We start from the raw sequence: 22,173 nt of genomic DNA, 5'->3' as shown, positions 1-22,173 counted from the left end.
AAAATGGTGTTTATGGAAGGACCCAGAGGAAATCATTGCTCTCCAAAAGAACATTGCTGCACATCTCAAGTTTACAAAAGACCACTGGATGTTCCACAACACTTCTGGGACAATGTTCTGTGGACAGATGAGACAAAAGTTGAACTTTTTGGCAGAAATGCACACTACTATATTTGGACGAAAAGGGGTACTGCACACTAACACCAAAACCTCATCCCTGCTGTGAAGCATGGTGGAAGGAGCATCATGACTTGGGGCTGCTTTGCTGCCTCAGGGCCTGGAGTGCTTGCAATCGTTGAAGAAACAATGAATTCAAATTTGTATCAAAGACATTCTACAGGAGAATGTCAGGGTAGCCGGTCCATCACGTGAAGCTTAATAGATGTTGAATTATGCAACAAGACAATGATCTGAAACACAAGAGTAAATCAACAACAGAATGATTTAAAAAGAAGAAAATTCTGTTTTGGAATGGCCGAGGCAGAGTCCAGACCTTAACCCAATTGAGATGCTTTGGCAAAAACTGAAACAGTTTTGTATGAAGGAATAGTCTAAAGTTCCACCTCACCATTGTAAAAGTCTGATCGGCAGCTACAGGAAATGTTAGGTGGAGGTTATTGCTGCTAAAAGGGGGTCTACCAGTTATTAAATACAAGGGTTCACCTACTTTATCCAGCCTGGGCTATGAATGATTATATAATAGGTTCAATAAAGACATGGAAAATACAATTGTTTGTGTGTTTGTTTGTCCACTATTGTGACTTAGATGAAAATCAGATCACATTTTGAGTAATTAATGCAGAAAAACAAGTAATTACAAATGGTTCAGAAACATTTTCTTGCAATTGTAGATTATCAGAACAATATGACCAATCTCCATCACTGTTAAGCTATTGAACAAAACATAATTGTGTAGGTTTTCAGCAGTGCCAATGAGTGTCAACTCCATCAGTAAATAAATATGATGCTCTACGATTCAGATCATGAATTCTCACCCTAACTATCATATCATTATTGAATATATGAATTGGTTTAGTATGGACAATATTGAGCAGTATTTCTTCATTCTGTTTATGTTTTTCTACAGCATCTACAAGAAATAAGATACAAGAGCAGAAAATGAAAGACGGGGACAGTGACATGAAGAGGGAAGAAAACTGATGCTTCATCTCATTCATGATGGTGTTCACACTGCACCAGTATGATCCACGGCAGCAGAATCTTCATGGTTTTCTGGTTATAGCTGATATTTTTCCCTTCCCTGTCTCGATTTGTTTTAGCAAAGCAATATTTCCTTTTGGAAAATCCAGATAGACAAAATTCTTAAGTTATTTTAGAGTTGTCTCCCTTAACACAATGTCTTAAGGGTCATATTTTCCTGAGTGTGTGAAGAGCGTAAAATGTATAAGTAACAGAGGAAGACTGATGAAAGTATTAATCTTATTTTAATACTGAGCATTTCAAAAATGACACTGGGAATAATCAAAATTCTGCAGCAATGAACATGAGGTGTTGTCATACCAGACCTCCTCAAATTATTTATCTGGCCCTCATTAACCTCCAAATGTATTGCAGCTTCAGACCCAAACCTCGCTTTCTTACTCTGGCACAGGTGTTCTCAACAAGTGTTCATGGATACCTCAGTTAATAGTAGAACTCCATGGCATAAAAGAGGTTGGGAACCCTGCTCTGTGATGTCAATGCAATTTGTATTAGTGTGCTTCTTTCTTGTTACCTTCTTAATATGTCTCAAAATGCAATTTTTAAAATTTAACAACTACCCAGTTTAAATCTGTCTATATATGTCTTTGATTTACATATGAAGGGAGAACATTACTCTGATGTTTGCTTGAGGAACTTTTCATAGCATTATGTCCCCACCAGGTTCTATCAGTGGTTAAATTTTGTAATGGTTGGCGGCACCTTTTTAATCTGCTGTAAATCTGCTGATCTGTTTGAAAATATTTGCATTCCTATGCGTCTGCTGATCAGGACAATGTGTCCTAGTCATTGAAACACAATTCCATCTACTTACATCATGCTCGTTTTTTATATGTAAAATAGATTTACATACTCTGTAGTTAAAAACAAGCAATATTTGTCGTCTCAATTGCCATTTGGCTGTGAAAAGATGGGGGGGCCCTTTATTTTGTCCGAAATGGCCACTTAAGTTCCATTAACTATTTTACATGAAATCATCTGCACACCTACTATTTTTTTGCTGGGTCTAAAAAACATCGAAATAAAGAAAATTAACTTTATTCATGAAAGAGGAAAATGTGGCCTTAAGTATGTAGTATGTACACAGAATGTGCACTGTTTCAATTTTATTGATGTTTTTATTTATGTTTAAGATTTTACTTTTTACAAACTAAAACAAGTTTGTCTTTAGTTAAATTGCCTTCATTTTGTTAGTAAATGTACCTATCAAAACTTGGTTCTTGTACTGAGGCAAATGCTTTGTTTGCAATGGGAAGAGAAAGAAAGAGTTTGCACTTCAATAGTGCCTTTAACAACCTCAGGACATCTTTACAGCTGCAGTTCTTCAAGTATCGTTGTAATGCAAAAAAAATGTGACTGTCAATTTACCAACACCAGGATCCTAAAAAAGACAGTGAAATAAATGACTGGATCATCAAATACAGCAGATGCTGGAAATCTGAAATAAAATAAAATATCTGGAAACATTCAGGAAGCCAGGGAGCATTTATGGAAAGAGAAACAGTTAACTTGCTTCTATGTATCAGGTATACAGTACATAGGCTTCAGAACCGAAGTGTACACCATTCAAAGAAAGTATCAAAGGTTTAAAATTTGATTAATATATTGCAAAATAATGCGCACTGTGCTAACAGTAAATGTTTGTACCATTCTGTCTAGAATTCCTATCAATTTAGATTGCTTTATCATGACAAAAACTAACTGTGAATACTTGTTCTTTTCTGTAGCAGACAAGTTACATTGATTATGAATTGGGACTTTGATATGGTACACCTTTCTGAAGAAGGATCTTGAACATAAAACATTAACTTTGTTTCTTTTTCCAAAGATGCCGCTTGACTTGCTGAGTGTTTTCCAGCATTACTTTCTATTCTGTTAAATAATCAGATCATCTATTTGGATGTTGGCTGAGGATTCATTGTTGGCCAGGACATTGGGGAACTCCTTGATCATCATTAAATAATGCTTCAAGATATTTTATATTCATCTGAGAGGGTAGATAAGTCCTCATTTTGACACTTCACCTGAAAGGACAACATTTTCTGACATTTCCTGCTTCATATTTCATACTAAATGTTCTTATCTATGTGAAGTTTGAACCTACAGAAGTTCTTGTACTGGGTTAATGCTGATAAAAGTACAATGTAATATGACAAAGTGCCCCTTGCTTGTTCGAAACAGTACTGGATTTCATCTTTTCAGAATTTTAAACTGATGCACTATTTAAGTTTTCAAAGATTAGACATCAAGACCAAGGAGCAGAGTTAGGCTATTCAGACGATTGAGTCTGCTCCACCATTCCATTATGGCTGATTTATTAGCCTTCTCAATCCCATTCTCCTGCCTTCTCCCTGTAACCTTTGACACCTTGATTAATGCCGAACCCATCAACCTCTGTCTTAAAGATACCCAATGACTTGGCCTGCAAGGTCGTCTGTGGTAGAGAATTCCACAGATCCACTACCCTCGGGCTAAAGAAATTTTTCCTCATCTTTGTTCTAAATGGATGCCCCTCAATTCTGAAGCTGTGCCCTCTTGTCAAAGGCTCCCCACTACAGGAACCATACTCTCCACATCAACACACACAAAATGCTGGAGAAACTCAGCAAGTCAGGCAGCACCTGTGGAAATGAACATAAAGTTGGTGTTTTGAGCCGAGACCCTTCTTCAGGACTGAGAAAGATAGGGGAAGATGCCAGAATAAAAAGGTGGAGGGAGGGAAAGAGGTTAGCTGGAAAGTGATGGGTGAAGCCAGGTGAGTGGAAAGTTCAAGGACTGGAGAAGAAAGAATCTGCTGGGAGAAGAGAGTGGACCATAGGATAAAGAGGAGGAGGGGGGGACCCAGGGGGAAGTAATGGGCAGGTGAGAAGAGGTAAAAGGTCAGAGTGGAGATTAAAGGAAGAGGGGACGAATTTTTTTCTAGGAGGAGATATCGATATTCATACCATCAGGTTGGAGGCTATCCAGATGAAATATAAAGTTTTTCTCCTTCACCCTGAGGGTGACTTCATCTTGGTATAGGAGAAGGCGATGGACCGATATGTCGGAATGGGACATGGCCTCTCCAGATCCACTATATCCAGACCTTTCAATATTCAATAGGCTTCAAGGAGATCTCCCCTCGTTCTGCTAAATTCCAGTGAGTACCGTCTCAGAGTCATCAAATACTCCTCATATGTTAACCCCTTCATTCCTGGGATCATTCCCATGAACCTCCTCTGTACACTCTCCAATGCCAACACATCCTTTCCCAGGTAGGGGCCCAAAACTGCTCTCAATACTCCAAGTGCAGGCTAACCAATACCTTATAAAACCTCAGCATTACATCCTTGCATTTGTATTCTAGTCTTCTTGAAATGAATGCTAACATTGCATTTGCCTTCCTCACTACCAAATCAACCTGCAAATTAACCTTCAGAGAACCCTGTCCAAGGATTCCAAGTCCCTTTGCATCTCAAATTATTGAATTTTCTCCCTATTCAGAAAACAGTCTACACCTTTATTTCTTCTAGCAAAATATTTGACCATGCACTTCCCTACGTTATGTTCCATATGCCACATCTTTACCCATTTCCCCCAATCTAAGTCCTTCTGCAGGCACCCTGCTTCCTCAACAGTACCAGCTCTTCCAACTATCTTCATATCATCTGCAAACCTGGCCACAAAGCCATCGTTACGTAAATTCAAAATGTCCATATACAACGTGGAAAGAAGCAGTCCCATCACCAACTCCTGTGGCACACCACTAGTCACCAGCAGCCAACCAGAAAAGGCCCCCTCTATTCCCACTTTTTGTCTCCTGCCAGTCAGCCAATCTTCTATCCATTCAAGTACCTTTCCTGTAATACCATGGGCTCTTATTTTGTAAAGCAGCTGCATGTGCAGCACTTTATCAAAGGCCTTCTGAAGATCCACAGAAACAACATCCACTGGCTCTCCTTTGTCTATCCTGCCTGTTAATTCGTCAAAGAATTCCAAGATTTGTCAAGCAAGATTTCCCCTTAGAAAATCATGCTGACTCAGGCTTATTTTATCATGTGCCTCCAAGTACCCCAAAATCGCATCCTTAATAAGACTCCAACATCTTTCCAACCACTGAAGTCGGGCTAATTGGCACATAATTTACTTTTTCCTGCCTTCATCATTTCTTATGAGTGGAATGGCATTTGCAACTTTCCATTCCTCAGTAGAGGTGAAATGAGGGTCTCCATCAGTCAGAGTTGACTATGGATATTGCATCCTAACTATCTAGATACACAAGCCTGGGCAGTACGATATGGAGAGCAAGCTGTTGCCCATGTAACAAGCTCCCCCTCTCCACACATCTGATGAACCCAAATAATGGCAGAAACTGAAACAGTTTGGTACCAGTCCTCAGGAACCATTAAAGAATTCAGTGATTCTTGAAAGATCAAAGGTAGTGCCACAATCTCTTCTAGACCCCTGGGATGTAGTCCATCTTGTCCAGGTGACTTTATCTTCAGGCTTTTCAGCTTCCCAAGTAGCTTCTCCTTTGTAATAGCAAATACACTCATTCTGCTCCCTAACACTCACATTTCTAGCATTATGCTAGTCTTCCACAGTGAAGACTGACACAAATTACTTCCCATTTCTTTGTCCCCAACTACTAGTTCTCCGGTGTCATTTTCCAGTGGTCTAATACCCACTCTTTTACTCCTTATATATTTGAGAAAAAAACTTCATATCCTCTTATTGGCCAGCTTATTTCATCTTTTTTTCTTTCTTTATGGCTTTCTTAGCTACCTTCTGTTGTTTTTAAAAGCTTCCAAATCCTTTTACTTCTCACTAAATGTTGCTATATTTTGTGCTTTTGTTTTTATGCTGTCTTTCATTTCCCCTGTCAGCCACAGTTGCCTCCTGCTCCCTTTAGAATACTTCTTCCCCTTTCGAATGCATCTTTCCTGTGCTTTCTGAAATTCCCCCTGAAACTCCAACCATTGCTGCTCTGCCATCATCCCTGCTAGTGTCCCCTTCCAATCAACTTTGGCCAGCTCCTCTCGCATGCCTCTGCAATTCCCTTTACTCCACTGTAATACTGATACATCTGATTTTAGCTTCTCCCTCTCAAACTGCAGGGTGAATTCTACCATATTATGATCACTGCCTCTTAAGGGTTCCTTACCTAAGTTCTCTAATCAAATCTGGGTCATTACATAACTTGCAATCCAAAATTGCTATTCCTCTGCTTGGCTCAACCACAAGTTGCTCTAAAATTCTATCTCGTATGCCTTCTACAAATTCCTTCTCAAGATCCAGCAATCAGATTTTCCCAATCTACCTGCATATTGAAATCCACCCCCCCCCCGCCCCAATGATTATTACAAGATTGCCTTTGTTACGTCTTTTCTAGTTCCTGTTGTAATTTGTAGCTCACATCCTGGCTACTGTTTGGAGGCCTGTATATAACTCCCATCAGGGATTTTACCCTTGCAGTTTGTTAACTCTACCCACTAGGATTCTAACCTTCCAGTATGTGCAACAGCATTCTGTACAAAGGCATGGATATGAAGCCACACTGCTCAGCGCTGGCTTACATACGTGACGTAACCTTCAGAACAGGAATCTAGACTACTAAACCAAAACATTGAAGGTTTCTTAAGTTTTGATGAACATATTGCGAATCTATGCTATGGTACCAGAAAATACTTGTACTTTTCTCCCTGGAGGTAGTATTCTGTAGTGATTTGTCTTGCTTTGTGTTTGTAACAGCTCACTTTGAGAACTTCATATTCTTGTCTGTCATGGCTTGACAAGTTCTATACCATAGACATGGGTATGACTAGTTATTTTAAATGGTTAACTATAACCTCTTTCCTTCTCATTGAACAGTTGACATCTTTCAGTGTTTCTGATTAATAGCATACAGAAGTCTGTACTCATTTTTTTTCAGTGAGATATCTGTTTGTACTGCACATTATAGACTGAGGTACTGTTTTTATAAATATAGCAAATAAAATGTCTGTATTTGATTGTCTTTTTTATAAAATATGCAGTAGATGATATTTGGAAGCATCAGCACTGATGGCCAATTTTTTTTTAAGAGAAAAGAAGATGTCAGTAAATATAGAGTACCCAATCATTAGTATTTTATTTAATTGTCATATTGGATCAGTGTAATCAATCCAGAAGGTTAGTCTGACCCCACTCACTATCATCTTTTTTTAAAAGGAAATTCTGACATCAGTGTTGCTGGCACCAAAATGTCCGAGTCCTGAATAAACTGAATCATCACTGAACCTACAGTTTGCTTGAATTACTACAGTCTGATAATTGCCTCCAGAAAATACTTAACCACTTGTAGTGAAAGGCTGCTGGTTACATATTCAGCACCAGAGTAGAAATACCTTAGTTTGATCCAACGCATCCAGAACACCACACTTATTCGAGTTTCTTGGTGAGGGAACTGCTAAGTATATTGTGTGGAATGCATCAAGCTTTGAATATATATCAATAATAAATGGTAACTTTTACAAATTTGAAGCATTTTCATCCTTTATTTTTAGGTAATGAATTTGTCAGAGAACTTGATTGCCATTTTAATTAAATGTTATATAGTCTTAATACTAACATCCAATTTCAAAGCTAACTTCATACTTTAAGCATACAGAACTCTTAAATTTGAAAATAACTTTTAAAAACAAATGCTGTTACAATTATGAAATGTTTGACATAGGTTGAGTCACCATTATATAAAATGCCAAAACAATTTACATTGCAACAGTTAAGACAACAAAATTATAACATTTGGTCCTCTACATTATAAATACATTTTCCAGTCATTAAATCCACTTTTTTCATGATAGTGAACTACTATTAGAAGTATTTTACAATATTTGCTTCTTACTGATAATGACAAACATGATTAAGACCTTTGCTTATGGGGCCTGATACATACACAGATTAAACGGTCATTCAACATCTTAGTTTTTGTTTCCTGTCCATAACAGTAGTTTGAAATATTATGTGAACTGAGGAATATCCATATCAGTCCTACTCATCTCAGTGTCTAGTTGACCTGACCTGATAAATTTTAAGGTAATTTCAAATTAGCAATTACTTAAAAAATTCCTATAATATCAGGTTAAGTTAGAGTAAAGATTGAAACAAAATAAAGTGCAAGCTTGCCTGTAATGTTGTGTCTCCCAAGTCTGTATGAATGTTAAAACCTTCAAATAAGTCTGATAAAGTAATCAAACTTAGCATAAAAGTAGAAACTGATCTGCAGCCAGTAAGTATGCAATTCGGCTAGACTTCTGCTTGATGACTTAAGGAGAGGAGCTTGATTGGAGTAATAGATTTTATAGTACACCTCATTTAGTACATCTCTTCCAGTAGCTTTTGCAGAATGCAAAAGTGACTATGATCTTGGAAATTAAGATTGACTTCCTGTTTGTCTGGCTTGTCTGATGAAATGTAGGTAGGTGCTGGGAGAAACTTTGGGAAAGGAGTTGATCTGATACTCAAATTTTTGATATAGTTCAAACAGGAAGCTTAATTAGTCATGCATTGTAAAATGAGTCACAAGGCAGTAGAATGGTGATATGAGCAACTGGTTATCCCCACTGCACAAATACCTCCCAAAATTTTGGGAAGCCAAATCATCACAACTAAGCAAGTGTAAATGACCCAATAGAAAGAGCCAAAGTCTATCCAAGGAGCTAGGGTACTAATTTTTGAAGAAGATTTTTCATTTGTGAAATATTCCAAGGTAATTATTAAAATATCTGGACTGTAATGAAATCTCCTTTGTCCAGAATATATTCTGGTTTAAAATGTCAGACACTTCAAACATGTTGGTATCAATCGGGTGGAAAGTTCCAACTGTGGACTCCAGCTGTTCCCTCAAAGCCGAGGTACAAAAACTGATGTGTAAGAAATATAACTGGGAAAGGTGAAGCTCTGCTTTTGCTATAGACAGCATAAAAGTGCACTTATTCTAAATGATCCAACTATTGTTCATAGCTGACATTCCAGCAGTAGTAAGACTGTGTAGAGAACGACTGCTAGACTAGTTAATGTGAAATCTCTGAATGAATCACAAAGCAGATTTCTGAAAGGATGTTTAGTTCCTAGTTTTCATTGCATTTTAGCCACAATTCAGTAGTAGTCCCATGGAGAGACTGATTTTGTGACCTGATTTTTTTTTTGTAATTAATACTGAAAATTACAGATTTGCAAGTAACGCCTGAGTCACTCTCTTGGCTGCCTTTACCCTTCTCAATGAATAGATGAAGCATACCTACATAGTCGATCTCAGTTTAATTACTGCGATTGCTGCAACAGCTTTATAGCAAAGGGTGAAAAGCAGGCAAGGCCAGGCTGCATCATCACAGTACAGCAACTGCTTGGTAGATCTAATGATTCCAAGCAGGGAGTTCAACTGGAAAACCACCAAATGAATAGCCTATTTAAAGTTAAGCCACAGCGAGTATCTATGAAGGTGTACTCCTACTAAAGGTGGCAGCTGAAGGGATGACAGTGGAAAAACTAGAGTAGAGGGGCATCAAAAAGAACCTCACCCTCCTCCCCACAAGCTATATTCAGTTTCCAAATCAAAGCATCGTCATCTTTGGAAGTTCGAGTTGTTGCCTCAGTTCCGAAATGCTCCATGCTTGCCAGCCTTGCTAATGAAGTCCTTTAGGAACTCATGGTCCATGTCAGCAAAGCCCTGAGTTTGTGTCACGGCTGTCAAATGATTGACACAGAACTTAAAGCAAAACTCTTCCAACCCCTGAAAAGAACAATTCAGCACTTTATTTATCCAAAGGCAATTCATTACATTCGCCATAATCTTATATTCTGAAATAACACAGCTAAAAAAAGATCTTGGTATATTCACACTTATCTCTATCATTAGTTTATGTCAGGGAAAATACCAAGAAAAGCTTCTTTAATTATCTGAATTTTGAAGTTAATAGTAAGCCTATGATTTTTTTTTTACTTCAGCCTGACTGTACAAAATAATTCTTCTAAATGCTGAAATTATCATTTATTTGTGAATTTTTTCTCCTTTTTAATAACTTTCCTAAATGGTGTATTTTTAAAAGAGAGTTCAGGGCAAGGTGTTCCAGAAAGGCAAAGACAGCAACATTAGAGAACCTTGGATGATAAAGGAAACTGAAGGTGTGATTATGGAATAAAGGAAGCACAAGATAGGTATAGTATAAGCAGTTGGAATTGAGCAAGGTGAGGAATATAGAGTGTACAAAAGAGAACTTAAGAAAAAAATTGGAGGGCAAAAAAGAGTATGAAACTTAATTTATTTTTTAACACTCACAACACGCTGGAGGAACTCAGCAGGTCGGGCAGCATCCGTGGAAATGATCAGTCAATATTTCGGGCCGGAACCTTTTTTATGTAAATAACCCACCTAGTCCAACGAGCCCACGCCACCCAATTACACCCAAGTGACTCATTGACCTACTAACCCGTACGTCTTTGTAATGTAGTAGACAACTGGAGCACCCAGAGGAAATGCACTCCGTCACAAGCAGAACGTGCAAACTCCTTACAGACAGCAGTCAATTTGAACCCGGGTTGCTGATGCTGTAATAGTGTTCATTAATCACTACGCTACCATGCTGCCCCAAATATCCTTGACAAGTAAGATTTAGGAGTATCCCAAGACACTCTATAAGTATATCATGGGAAAGAGGATCACCTTAGGACTAAAGGAATAATTATGTGCGGCCAGGTAATGTGGCAAGGTTTAAATTAACACTTTTTATCTCTATTTACCAATGAGAAAAGCAAAGAAACTAGTGAGTTCAGGGAGGGGATGTTGATGACTTAGAGCATGTCAATATGAAGGAGGAAGTGTTAAGTATCATCAGATGTATAATTGTTAATATATTCCCCAGGGTAAGATGAGTTCCCATGAAGCAAGGGAGAAGATAGCTGGGATCCTAATGAAGATGTTTGCATCTTCAGAGACCACAGATGAGTTACAAGAAGACTGTAGGATAACTAATGTAGTTCTATTATTTAAGAAAGGCATCAGGAATAAATCCAAAGCAACACACTCAGACCAATTTACAAACGTACATCTGATACAGAAGTTATTGGAGAAAATGCTACAAAGATTTACATACATCTGGAAACAAAGGGGTTGACCAAGCATAGTCAGTATGGTTTTGTGCAGGGGAAGTCCTGCTTCACTAATTTGATTAAGGATTTTTTAAATGAGGTAACAAAAATAAAAGAAGAATGGTGAAGACATGGTGGTAGATATTGTCTATATGGTCTGACAAGGTCCTACATGGTTAATTAGTCCAGAAGCTTAAGGCACACAGAAGGTGGTAGGTGGTATTGGAAGTCTGTGACCTGTGGTGTACTGCAGGCAACCTTGCTTGTGATAAACACTCAGTGGCCATTTTATTAGATACAAGAGCCAAAAGAGATGGGAGGAAGTTTTTTTGCTCTGGATTTACTCGGGATATGGACAGAGTCTATAGAAGCAAGGAAAAGCAGCAGTGAGGTCATGGGCTCTATACAGATTATAGAGGAAGTGTTTGCTGTCTTGAGACGAATTAGGATGGATAAATCCTCAGGGCCTGACAAAGTGTTTCCTCAGGTCCTGTGGGAAGCAAGTGCAGAAATTGCAGGGGCCCTGGCAGAGATATTTAAATTATCTTTAGTGACAGGAGAGGTACCGAAAGATTGGAAGATATTTAATGGTGTTCTGCTATTTAAGAAAGCCTCTTAAAAATAAACCAGAGAATTATAAACAGGTGAGCCTGACATCAGTAGTGGGAAAGTTGCTGGAAGCTATTCTAAGAGACCAGGTATCTTGAGTATTTGAATAGACATGGATTGATTCAGGATAGTCAGCATAGCTTTGTGCATGGTAGATCATGTCTAACCAATCTTATAGAGTTTTTCCAGGAAGCTACCAGGAAAGTTGATGAAGGCAATGCTGTCTACAAAGACTTCAGCAAGGCATTTAACAAGGTCCTACATGGGAGGTTGGTCAAGTAGGTTCAGTAGCTCGGCATTCAAAATGAGGTAGTAAATTGGACTAGAAATTGGCTTTGTGTGAGAAGACAGAGAGTGGTAGTAGATGGTTATGTGGCTGAATGGAGGCCTGTGATTAGTGGAGTGCTACAGGGATCGGTGCTGGGTTTGTTACTGTTTGTCATCTATATCAATGATCTACATGATAATGTGGTTAACTGGATCAGCAAGTTTGCAGATGACACCAAGACTGTTGGTGTAGTGGACAGCAAGGAAGACTATTAGAGCTTGCAGCAGGATCTAGACCAGCTGGAAAATGAATTGAGACTGGGCAGATGGAATTTAATGCAGACAAGTGCGAGGTGTTGCACTTTAGTTGGACCAACCAGGGTAAGTGTTACACAGTGAATGATAGGGCACTAAGGAGTTCTGGGAATACAGGTCCATAATTCATTGAAAGTGGCGGCAGATAGGGTCATAAAGAAAGCTTTTTGACACACTGGCCTTCATAAATCAAAGTATTGACTACAGGAGATGGGAAGTTATGTTGAAGTTGTATAAGACATTGGTGATGCCTAATTTGGAGTACCGCGTGCAGTTTTGGTCACTTACCTATAGAAAAGATGTAAATAAAGTTGAAAGAGTACAAAGAAAATTTACAAGAATGTTACTGAGACTTGAGGACCTAAGTTATAAGAAAAGACTAAATAGGTTAGGAATTTATTCCTTGAAATGTAGAAGATTGAGGGGAGATTTGATAGAGGAGTATACTTAGGGTAAATGCAAGCAGGCTTTTTCCTCTGATATGGGAAAAACTACAAATAGAGGTCATGGGTTAAGGATGAAAGGTGAATAGTTTAAGGGGAATCTTCTGCACTCACAGGGTCATGAGAGTGTGGAATGAGCTGCCAGTGGAAGTGGTGCACGTGAGCTCAATTTCAACGTGTAAGAGAAGTTTGGATAGGTACATGGATGGTAGGGGTATGGAGGGCTGTGGGCTGGGTGCATGTTGATGGGAGTAGGCAGCTTAAATGGTTTGGCACGGACTAGATGGCCCTGTAATTTTCTGAGTCTATGACAAACAGGAACAAAGAAGATCCTATAAAAGTCAGGATGTGGATAATGTACTGAATGGATACAACAGCTTTCAATGGAGAAAATATTGAATAGGATCAAAATTGGTTAAATAGATATTTTTAGTTACAAAAATCAAAGTAAAGATGGTCACCTAGACCAGATGAGATGTAAAGCAAATTTAAGAAAAGTAGGGATGAAATTGCAGAAATTCTGGTCACACCTTCCAATCCTCTCTCTGCCACAACTGACAGGGGCCTCAACTTCCCATGTTTTTATCGTCCCCTTTATTCCACAAAGTTTTCCTGGACCTCACCTTTCACCCATCTTCCACATTCAATAGGTCAATTTTTGCAATTTTCAACACCCCAAAATGATGCTGCTATTATACACCTGTTCCTCTCTTCCTCTTTAAAGCATTTCTAAGGAACCAACCACTCCATGATGATCTAATTCTTTCCTCCATCTGCACTGTGAGCAGAGATTCTCTGAAGCTCTGAGAGCCTACATCTGGAACATTGTGTTCAGGACTGGAAAGATGGGAAAAATTCAAACCTAGTAAACAAATATTGATGATAGTGAGATTTCACAGGAATACAGAGCACTGAAATGGCAATGGAAGATAATGCAGCAAAGTGGAAATTCATGCACTATTATTAACTAAATCACACAATTTTTTAAAGTACACTGAACAACTGGGGGTGTAGACACTTGAAACTTTTAAGTGAATATGTTTAAAAAGTAAATGTAATCCATGTATAGTAGAGTATAAAATGAAGCCTTTACTAAAGTGGATGAAATTGCTCCTGGACTGTGGCACTCAATTTGGACAACACAAATCAGTAGAGATGGTTAATGCTTTAAAAGAGAAATAGAAGAGATTTTCTAGAATACACTAAACCTGAAGGACTTCAATTCTGTGAGGAGACTAGATTAAATGGGGATTTTACATTAAAGTTGAGAATTAAAGGAGCTTTCAAAGAAGTTTCAAAATAGCTATTTTGAAAGTTTCTTCTTCGTTATTCCATTTCCAGTTGCTGAGAAAGTCAGTAACCAGACAACAAAGTTAACATACTTAAGAGGGTAAAAAGAAGCAGTACAAGGGAACATTTGTTTGCACAGTGAGCTGTTGTAATCAGCTTGAACGGGTAGTGGAAACAGATTCAATGGTATCTTTCATAATAGAATTATATAAACCATTACAACGTGTGAGAAAATATAGCCTATGAGCCCATCAGAAGATGAGGGAAGATCAGAAGACTGGGACAACCAGTATAGCTAGATCCTTAGGCACTTGAAAGGTACAATATCTACACATGGAGAAAATTAGAATGCTTGGCAGGGCTAGTTTTATAGGAGCGTCTTAAAATAGGGAAGAAATGTAGAGGCAGAGGATTTTAAAGAGAAATTCCATAGAGGGCCTTGGCAATAGAAGGCATATCAAACACAGATGGTGCAAGTTGAACTAGCACATCCAGGAGGGAAGAAGATGCAGTAACATTGCAGCTTGTAGATCCTGGAAAGGGTGACACCATGAGGGAACTTGGAAATGAGGAAATGGATATACAAACTTGGGCTTTGCTTGCCCAGGATCTGAGTCCGGAATGTACATCAGTGAGTACAGAGCCTTTATAAACGAGTACAGCTTAGATCAGTGCCCACTTTGAAAAACCTCAAGTTTACAGTGGATAGAACAAGAGAGGCCAACTAAACATTTGATAAAACAAGACATCAGCAAGGAGTTCAGCACCCAAGCTGAAGCAGGTGAATTTGCGGAAGTGGAAAAGGGTGATCCCTGTAGTGATGGTGTCATTCAAAGTTCATCTAAGGTCCAGTACATGCACAAGTTCATAACTAGTCTGATTTAGGTTTAATGGTTGCCAGAAAGGGAGGGAATTTATGACCATCAGTGAATGTAGCAGCTGGAAGAATTTGTTTATTCAGTGTTGAACAAATAGCCCATAAAGTTAGAAGCTGCAGAGGTTTCAAGAAAGTTGGTCATGAGGTGGAGCTGAGTGATTCCAGCACACAGAAGCATTTTCAGATGATGTTGCACAGAGACAGCATTGTCAGTGGGAAAGAGGAAAGGGCCAAAAATAGATCCTCAGGGGGAGGTGGAGGAACACCAGGAGAGATAAGACCATAACATATAGGATTTCTAAAGAAATTCCTCCTCACCTCTGTTCTAAAGGGATGCCCTATTTCTGAGGATGTGTCCTCTGGTTCTAGACTCCCCCAACATGGGAAACACTCTCTCCACATCTACTCCATCTAGTGAAATTGAACCAGCCCAGTCAAGTTCTATTCAATGAAATAACTGTGCAGAAACAATGGAAGTCCATTCCATCAGAGCAACAGACATTGAGAAAATTCAGAAGGGACAGTTTGCCTTTGATAAGATGTCATTTGTGACCTTAATAATTGTTCCATAACATCAGAACCTTGGCATCAGCTCACGCTGCTCAAACTCCATTCACGATCTTGATTTTAATCTTTTAGTAGGGTGTGTTAATATAAAAATTGTAGTACAGACTAGTAATCCAGAGGCCTGAACCCAGGGGTTCCAAACCTTTTTTATGCCATGGGCCCTAACCATTAAACAAGGCTGGGAACGCTGGATGGACCAGTGAATTCAAGATCACATTCCATCAAGCCACTCAGGAAATTAAAGTTAAATTAATTAAATAAAGATTAAGTTTTGGAGCAGAAAGAAACAAGGATTGTTGTGAATTAAGCATATCCTGATAGTACAGCAATTGCCAAAGTTTACATCAGCTTTAATCTTACTGAAAGGCAGAGCGTGCTCGAGTACCTCAACCTCCTTGTTCATTTTATGACTGCGGGACAGAAAGAATTCTGATGGTAAGAATAAAGGCTTGGAATTCCACATTAATTGACCTAAAAAGTTCTGTGTTTCTCTCCACATATGCTATCTGACCTAATGAGATTTTCCAGAAACCCCTGTATTTATCCCAAGAAATAAGGACATATTCCAGAAGTGGAGTCTGGATAAGGAGTGGGGCTGTCAAATAATAAATTAAAAATAAATATTAATAGTATTAAATGTTAGTAATATTAGCTAATGTAGTAACCAAGAAAGGAAAATAAGGTGTTTAGTGGTTTATTTGAACATATGTTGCCTTGTATAAGATGAGCTTAGAACAGACGAGATCAGAGAAGTGATAAGGAATTTTAGCTTCAGAATTAGTTTCTTCTTCCAGCAGAAGAGATTGTCAAGATTTATGATAGAGGGAAACATCAGATGGTTCAAGGATGAAAAGATGTTCAAGGTGAAGGAAATAATTGGCTAGCCCTCACAAACATATGTCACATCTCAGGTGGGCCGAATGCCCTCCTTCATTACCGAAAATACTGCATCAACTGAAAAGATTTTCACTTTATTAATTTAATGAGGTGGATAAAAGGATTATAATGAACATGTTGAACATGAATAGTTTAGTCTCGATCTCCTACCTTTGCTTGATTTTTTACTGCAGCAGAGAGTAAAGTGATGGCATTCTCCACAGAAATACCTTGTTTAATGGTCTGCTCGCAGAGCTTCTTCAAGCTGTTTTCTCCATAAAATGCAGCCAAATCCAAAAGGCCTGCAAGATGAAAAGCAATAAAAATATATCATGCAAACAAAAGAAGTTCTTGCTTTCAAAATAGAACCAGCTTGTTTTTCAATTGTTTCTTTTAATTAATTGTTCTTGTATTCCCTACACCCAAGTATCACGGAAATGAGGGAAAATGCCTAGCCACACATATTCAAATCATTCAACTCTGCAAACTACAATGAGAGCAACATTTACAGGAACTTTAACTGATCTTGAATTATTTCATCATCCCTTCCTCCCTATACAGTTGAACTACCCATTGTGCTGCATGTTCTAGCTGGCACTCAGAAATTAATGGGCAACAGGCAAAATGCTGGAGGAACTCAGCACGTCAGGCAGCATCTACGGTGGGGAATAAACAGTCAACATATTGGACTGAGACCCTTAATCAGGACTGGAAAGGAAAAGGGAAGAAGACAGTAAGAAAGTAAGGGGAGGGGAAGGAGTACAAGCTGACAGATGATAGTTGAGAAGGAAGATAGGTGGGTGGGTGGGGGGTGGAGGTTAAAATGGAGGTGATAGGTGTAAGTTGTAGAGGGCTGATGAAGGAATCTGATAGGACAGTGGACAATGGAAGAAAGGAAAGAAGTAGGGGAACCAGAGGAGGTGATGGGCAAGAGAGGGTAAGAAGGGGAACAGAATGGGGAATGGAAAAAGAGGGACTAAGGTGGTAGAGGAATTACCCTGAGTTGGAGAAATCTATATTCGTGTGATCCGTTTGGAGGCTACCCGTACAAATGTTAGGTGTTATTCCTCCAAACTGAGTGTGGCAATAGAGGAGGCCATGGGCCACCATGTTGGAATGGGAATGGGAAGTCAAATTGAAATGGCTGGCCACTAGGAAGTCCCTCCATTTGTGGCAAATGGAGCATAGGTGTTCAACGAAGCAGTCCCCCAATCTATGCCGGGTTCCACAAATATAGAGGAGGTCATACTGGGAGCGCCAGATAGAGATGACCCCAACAGCCTCGCAGTTGAAGTATCACCTCATCTCAAAGGACTGGTGGTGAGGGAGGAGGTGTAGAGACAGGTGTAACACTTGTCCTGCTTGCAAGATTAACTGCCAGGAGGGAGATCAATGGGGAGGGACGAGTGGACAAGATTACGTAGACAGCAATCCCTGCAGAAAGCCTAGAATGGAGGGGGTGGTGAGGGGGAGGATGGGAAGAGGGGAAGGTGTACTTAGTGGTGAGATTCTATTGTAAATGTGGAAGTTACAGAAAATGATGTGTTGGATACAGAGGCATGGGGAATGGTAGGCAAGGATTACTTACCTATCTATATAATGGCGGGAGGAAGGGGTGAGGGCAGATGCGTGAGAAATGGAGGAGGAGGGTGAGGACAGCATCAATGATGGAGGAAAGGAAAACCCCATTCTTTGAAGAAGGCCAAGTTGGTCCATGGCCTCCTCTAATGACACAATGAGGCTACTCTCAGATTGGAGGAGCAACACCTCATATTCCATTCAGGTTATCTCCAACCTGATAGCAGGAACAGTGATTTTTCAAACTTCTGGTGATTTCCCCCTTCTTACTTTCCATTCCCCATTCTGGTTCCCTTCTCCTCCCCTGCCCATCACCCACCCTGGTGCCCCTCCTTCTTCAATGGCTCACTGTCCTCTCCTATCGAACAGTGACTTCTTCCGTCCATCATCTCCCAGTTTCTTACTTCATCCCTCCCATCTTCCCGTCATCTGGCCTCACCTATCACCACCTCCTTTCCTCACCTTCTTATTCTGGCTTCTTCCCACTTCCTTTCCAGTCTGATGAAGGGACTCAGCATGAAACATCAGTGGTTAATTCCTCTCCATAGATGCTGCCTGGTTTGCTGAATTTGACCTGTCACTCTCTCACTGCTGCCAGAGGAAGGTGCCTCGTTTGACTGATCTATCTATCTATCTATCTATCTATCTATCTATCTCTCTCTCTCTCTCTCTCTCTCTCTCTCTCTCTCTCTCTCTCTCTCTCTCTCTCTCTCTCTCTCTCTCTCTCTCTCTCTCTCTCTCTCTCTCTCCCTCCCTCCCTCCCTCCCTCCCTCCCTCCCTCCCTCCCTCCCTCCCTCCCTCTCCCTCTCTCCCTCTCTCCCTCTCTCCCTTCTGCTTAATGGTGTCGGATTCTTGGGTCTTTGGCAAGGTTTAATCAATGCAGTTTATGGATTGGTCTTTGCAGTTGGTGTTATTTTTTTTTACTCTTTTTTTTATTGCTAATTTGTGCAGTCAAACGACACAGCACTAAGCTGAGCACTCCTGGACCATTGCAATGACTGTGGTTTGGTGTTTTACATTCTGTGTTTCTCACTCGGTTTTTGCTATTTGTGCAATTTGTTCATTTCTGTGCGATGGGTGTTTGAACAGATCCCATGGTGTTTCTTTGTTTCGTGGTTGTCTGTGGGAAGACGAATCTCAGGGTTGTACATGGCATACATACTCTGATAATAAAAGTACTTTAAATCTTTTTGAATTTTTGAATTCCGGTAGCACTTTGAGTTGATCAAAATTTCCAGCACCTGAAGAATCTTGTGTTTACTCAGAAATGAATACTGCTGGGAGAGCCAAGGTGCCTTGAATTACCTGCCTCTTCTTTATTGTCCACTGATAACTCAACCATTACCTTTCTGATGCATTGTCGATCTACACAGTGATCGCCCCGAGATGTGTTATCCACAGCATGCTCTGTCTCAAGAACGGACAGCAGCGATGTCACCTGTTGCTCAAACTCTGCAAGATGATGATCATTCCTGACTGAACCTGCATATCCTGCATTGCTTCTATCAAATTAACACGATTAAAATATAAACAGAAAGCTTAAAATACTCCTATTGTTAAATTACTGCTTTATTTTCCCTGACAGAACTTAATAATTTCCTATTTGGTTACTGAAACACCTAGTCTGTCTCCCATCCTCCTAATAAGTTCACTGAATATTCTGATTCTTACATTCTTCTTAAACAATCCATGTTGCCCATTTCGTGCAAGCCAAGTGCTCATCTTGGTAACATCTAACTCAATGTGCCTGGATACAATCAAAGGGCAAAGCTGCACTAGGCATGGAAACAAGCCTTTTACCGAAATGCTTCTGTACCATTACTGTTAACATCTTGAAGGCGAGAATGATAAAGTGCCAGAAGAAATGCAAAAAATGGGAACTATGGCAGCAATTTGAGAGAGTTCTTAAAAATCATCACATTAAATATTGCACCCGGAAACCAAACCACGTTAGTGGACTCAGTAGCTGTGTAAAACCAGAGCCAGCTGCCAGAGTGAGAGAGAAAGAGGCTAAAGAAGAAAGCAGAAACGTTAACAGAACTAAGGGCAGCAGTGAGGAAAGGGCCAGAAAGAAATCAAGAACTAGCAGTGTCAGGATTGAAGGTGGAGTAAAACAGAACGCAGTGCGTCACCATCATTAATACAGATCCAGGGGAGCTCAGAACGGATCAAATGAAGAGGATTGGGTAATTGAGCACAAGGAACAAAAAAGCATGGCACGAGATGGTGTTAGTGGTGGGTGATATTATTAAGCCTGGCTTAGGTTAATCCTATGTTTGACAGTCTGGATCACAACAGACCGTCATGTAGAGATATCTTGCACCTCAGGGTACACCTGGAACGTAATACTGCTTCTGGGCAACACACACAACATCAGGGAGGAACTCAGCAGGCCAGTAGCGTCTACAGAAGGAAATACACCGTCGATGTTCCAGGCTGAGACCTTTCGTCGTGAGTCCTGATAAAGGGTCTCAGTCTGAAACATCAGCTGTTTATTTCCTTCCATAGACGCTCCCTCACCTGCCAAGTTCCTCCAGCATTTTTTGCGTGTTGCTCAAGATTTCCGGCATCTACAGAATCTCTTGTGCCACCGACTCAAGAGGGGCCCTTTGTGTAATGCTGGGAACTGTTGAGGTGTTTTTGTATGATCTGTGGCCTAGACCACTCTGAGACTGCACAACTGTATGTTCTCCAGCTGCTAGCCCCAGGAAAGTCCAATTACTGCCAGCAGAAGGGATGTGAACACTTACAAAAACGGATCTGAAATAAAAAATAAAAGTGCTTTAAGTTCAAGGGTGAATATAGAGGAAGAGTAGTAATAGAATCATTGTTGACCACCCTGATCCAAGAACCTAGGGATAGAGCTTATGATCTGAAACTGGTGAACTTATTGATAAGTCCTGAAATTTGTAAAGTGCCTATCCACAGATTAAATGCCATTCCTGGAGTTTCCACTGAAGGACTTATGTAAGAAGCTAAGGTCAAAGAGGGGTTGGAAGACAGCTGAAATAACACCTAACTTAAACCTCAGGGTGTTGGCAGCATACTGAATGGGGGGGTGGGGGGGGGTCTAGAAAACACTCATCCAGTCTGCATAATATAGAACATACTGCAGGTTGAACAGGGAGTACAGTATAAAGATTGTAGTAATCATTGTAAATTGTTGTTTTACCTTGACAAGGACGGTTCAGCACAGCTCTGGATTTTGGGAAGGGAAGAGGAAAAAGGACAGACCCTTGTCAGGGAAGGGATGCCGTGCTATGAGTCACTGAACCGTGCATCAGGGTGTTGCAGAGAGCTCTCACTGTTTCTGCATGTTGAAAAGGAAAGTGACATCACAGGTAATTTTGGGAAATGGCAAAAGATGATTCACTGAAAATGAGGCAAGTGAGAACAAGTGAAATCATTTTGTGGTCCAGGGAGTGCATGAATCATATAGAAAATAAATCAGGTTGAGGAAGTTATGTTTGAAGTAATGAAATGGGGTGCAAGTGTCAGAACTAAAACATGGGTTCACATAGCAATAGGCTGACAGGAAACGTGGTCAATTAGCGATGACAGTCACTGGACACATGGTGAATACTGGTGTCATTCTGCACCCCAAAATAGAGATAGAAAGGAAATGGGTGTGTGAGAAGGAAACAGCAGAACTGCAGTCATTAAATTCCCAGCAAAAGAAGAGGTGGGAGGACCCAAGTAAAGACAGGAATGATGATTTTTTTTTCACCCATCCCAGGACAATGGAGGTATAGCTGGGAGTAGTCTGGGTTGCTAAAGCAGCCTATCCTTATTGGAAGTGAAGACTCAAGGAAACGGACTCATTATGACTCAGCCAGGCAGAGGAGGGAAATGTTCAAAGCAGACAGATTGGACGCATGTTCAAAGGCTGAGACGGCTCAACAATGACCCCTGTTGGGAGAAATGCGGGTAATGACAGGACTGGAAAAAGTCGGGTCCAGGGAACAGCTGCTGAAGTGGCAGAACATATCACAGGCACAGACGGCAAGAGGGGGACAAGATTCA

General features: G+C 40.0%; 2 protein-coding genes across 6 annotated transcripts in view; one reads left to right on the top strand and one right to left on the bottom strand.

Moving 5' to 3' along the window:
- Positions 1-7,677, top strand: part of rb1 (retinoblastoma 1) — a 236,448-nt gene extending 228,771 nt beyond the window's left edge. For all 4 annotated transcript variants that reach the window (XM_063051128.1, XM_063051130.1, XM_063051132.1 and 1 more), the window contains one exon: positions 1,088-7,677. In XM_063051128.1, the coding sequence (XP_062907198.1) occupies positions 1,088-1,161 (74 nt within the window). In that variant the 3' untranslated portion in view covers positions 1,162-7,677. The remainder of the gene's footprint in view (positions 1-1,087) is intronic.
- A 58-nt stretch (positions 7,678-7,735) lies between these two features.
- LOC134348165 (RCC1 and BTB domain-containing protein 2-like) overlaps positions 7,736-22,173 on the bottom strand; it is a 79,042-nt gene continuing 64,604 nt past the window's right edge. The window contains exons 11-12 of one of the 2 annotated variants that reach the window (XM_063051134.1): positions 16,803-16,874; positions 7,736-9,973 (exon numbers count right to left, since the gene is read on the bottom strand). In XM_063051134.1, coding sequence (XP_062907204.1) covers positions 9,951-9,973; positions 16,803-16,874 — 95 coding nt within the window. In that variant the 3' untranslated portion in view covers positions 7,736-9,950. Of the gene's footprint in view, positions 9,974-16,743; positions 16,875-22,173 lie in introns of both variants that reach the window. The other variant, XM_063051133.1, reaches the window with a different exon arrangement.

Source organism: Mobula hypostoma, chromosome 6 (genome assembly GCF_963921235.1).
Source record: "Mobula hypostoma chromosome 6, sMobHyp1.1, whole genome shotgun sequence".
Lineage (NCBI taxonomy): Eukaryota > Metazoa > Chordata > Chondrichthyes > Myliobatiformes > Myliobatidae > Mobula > Mobula hypostoma.
This window is presented reverse-complemented; position numbering and strand designations above follow the sequence as displayed.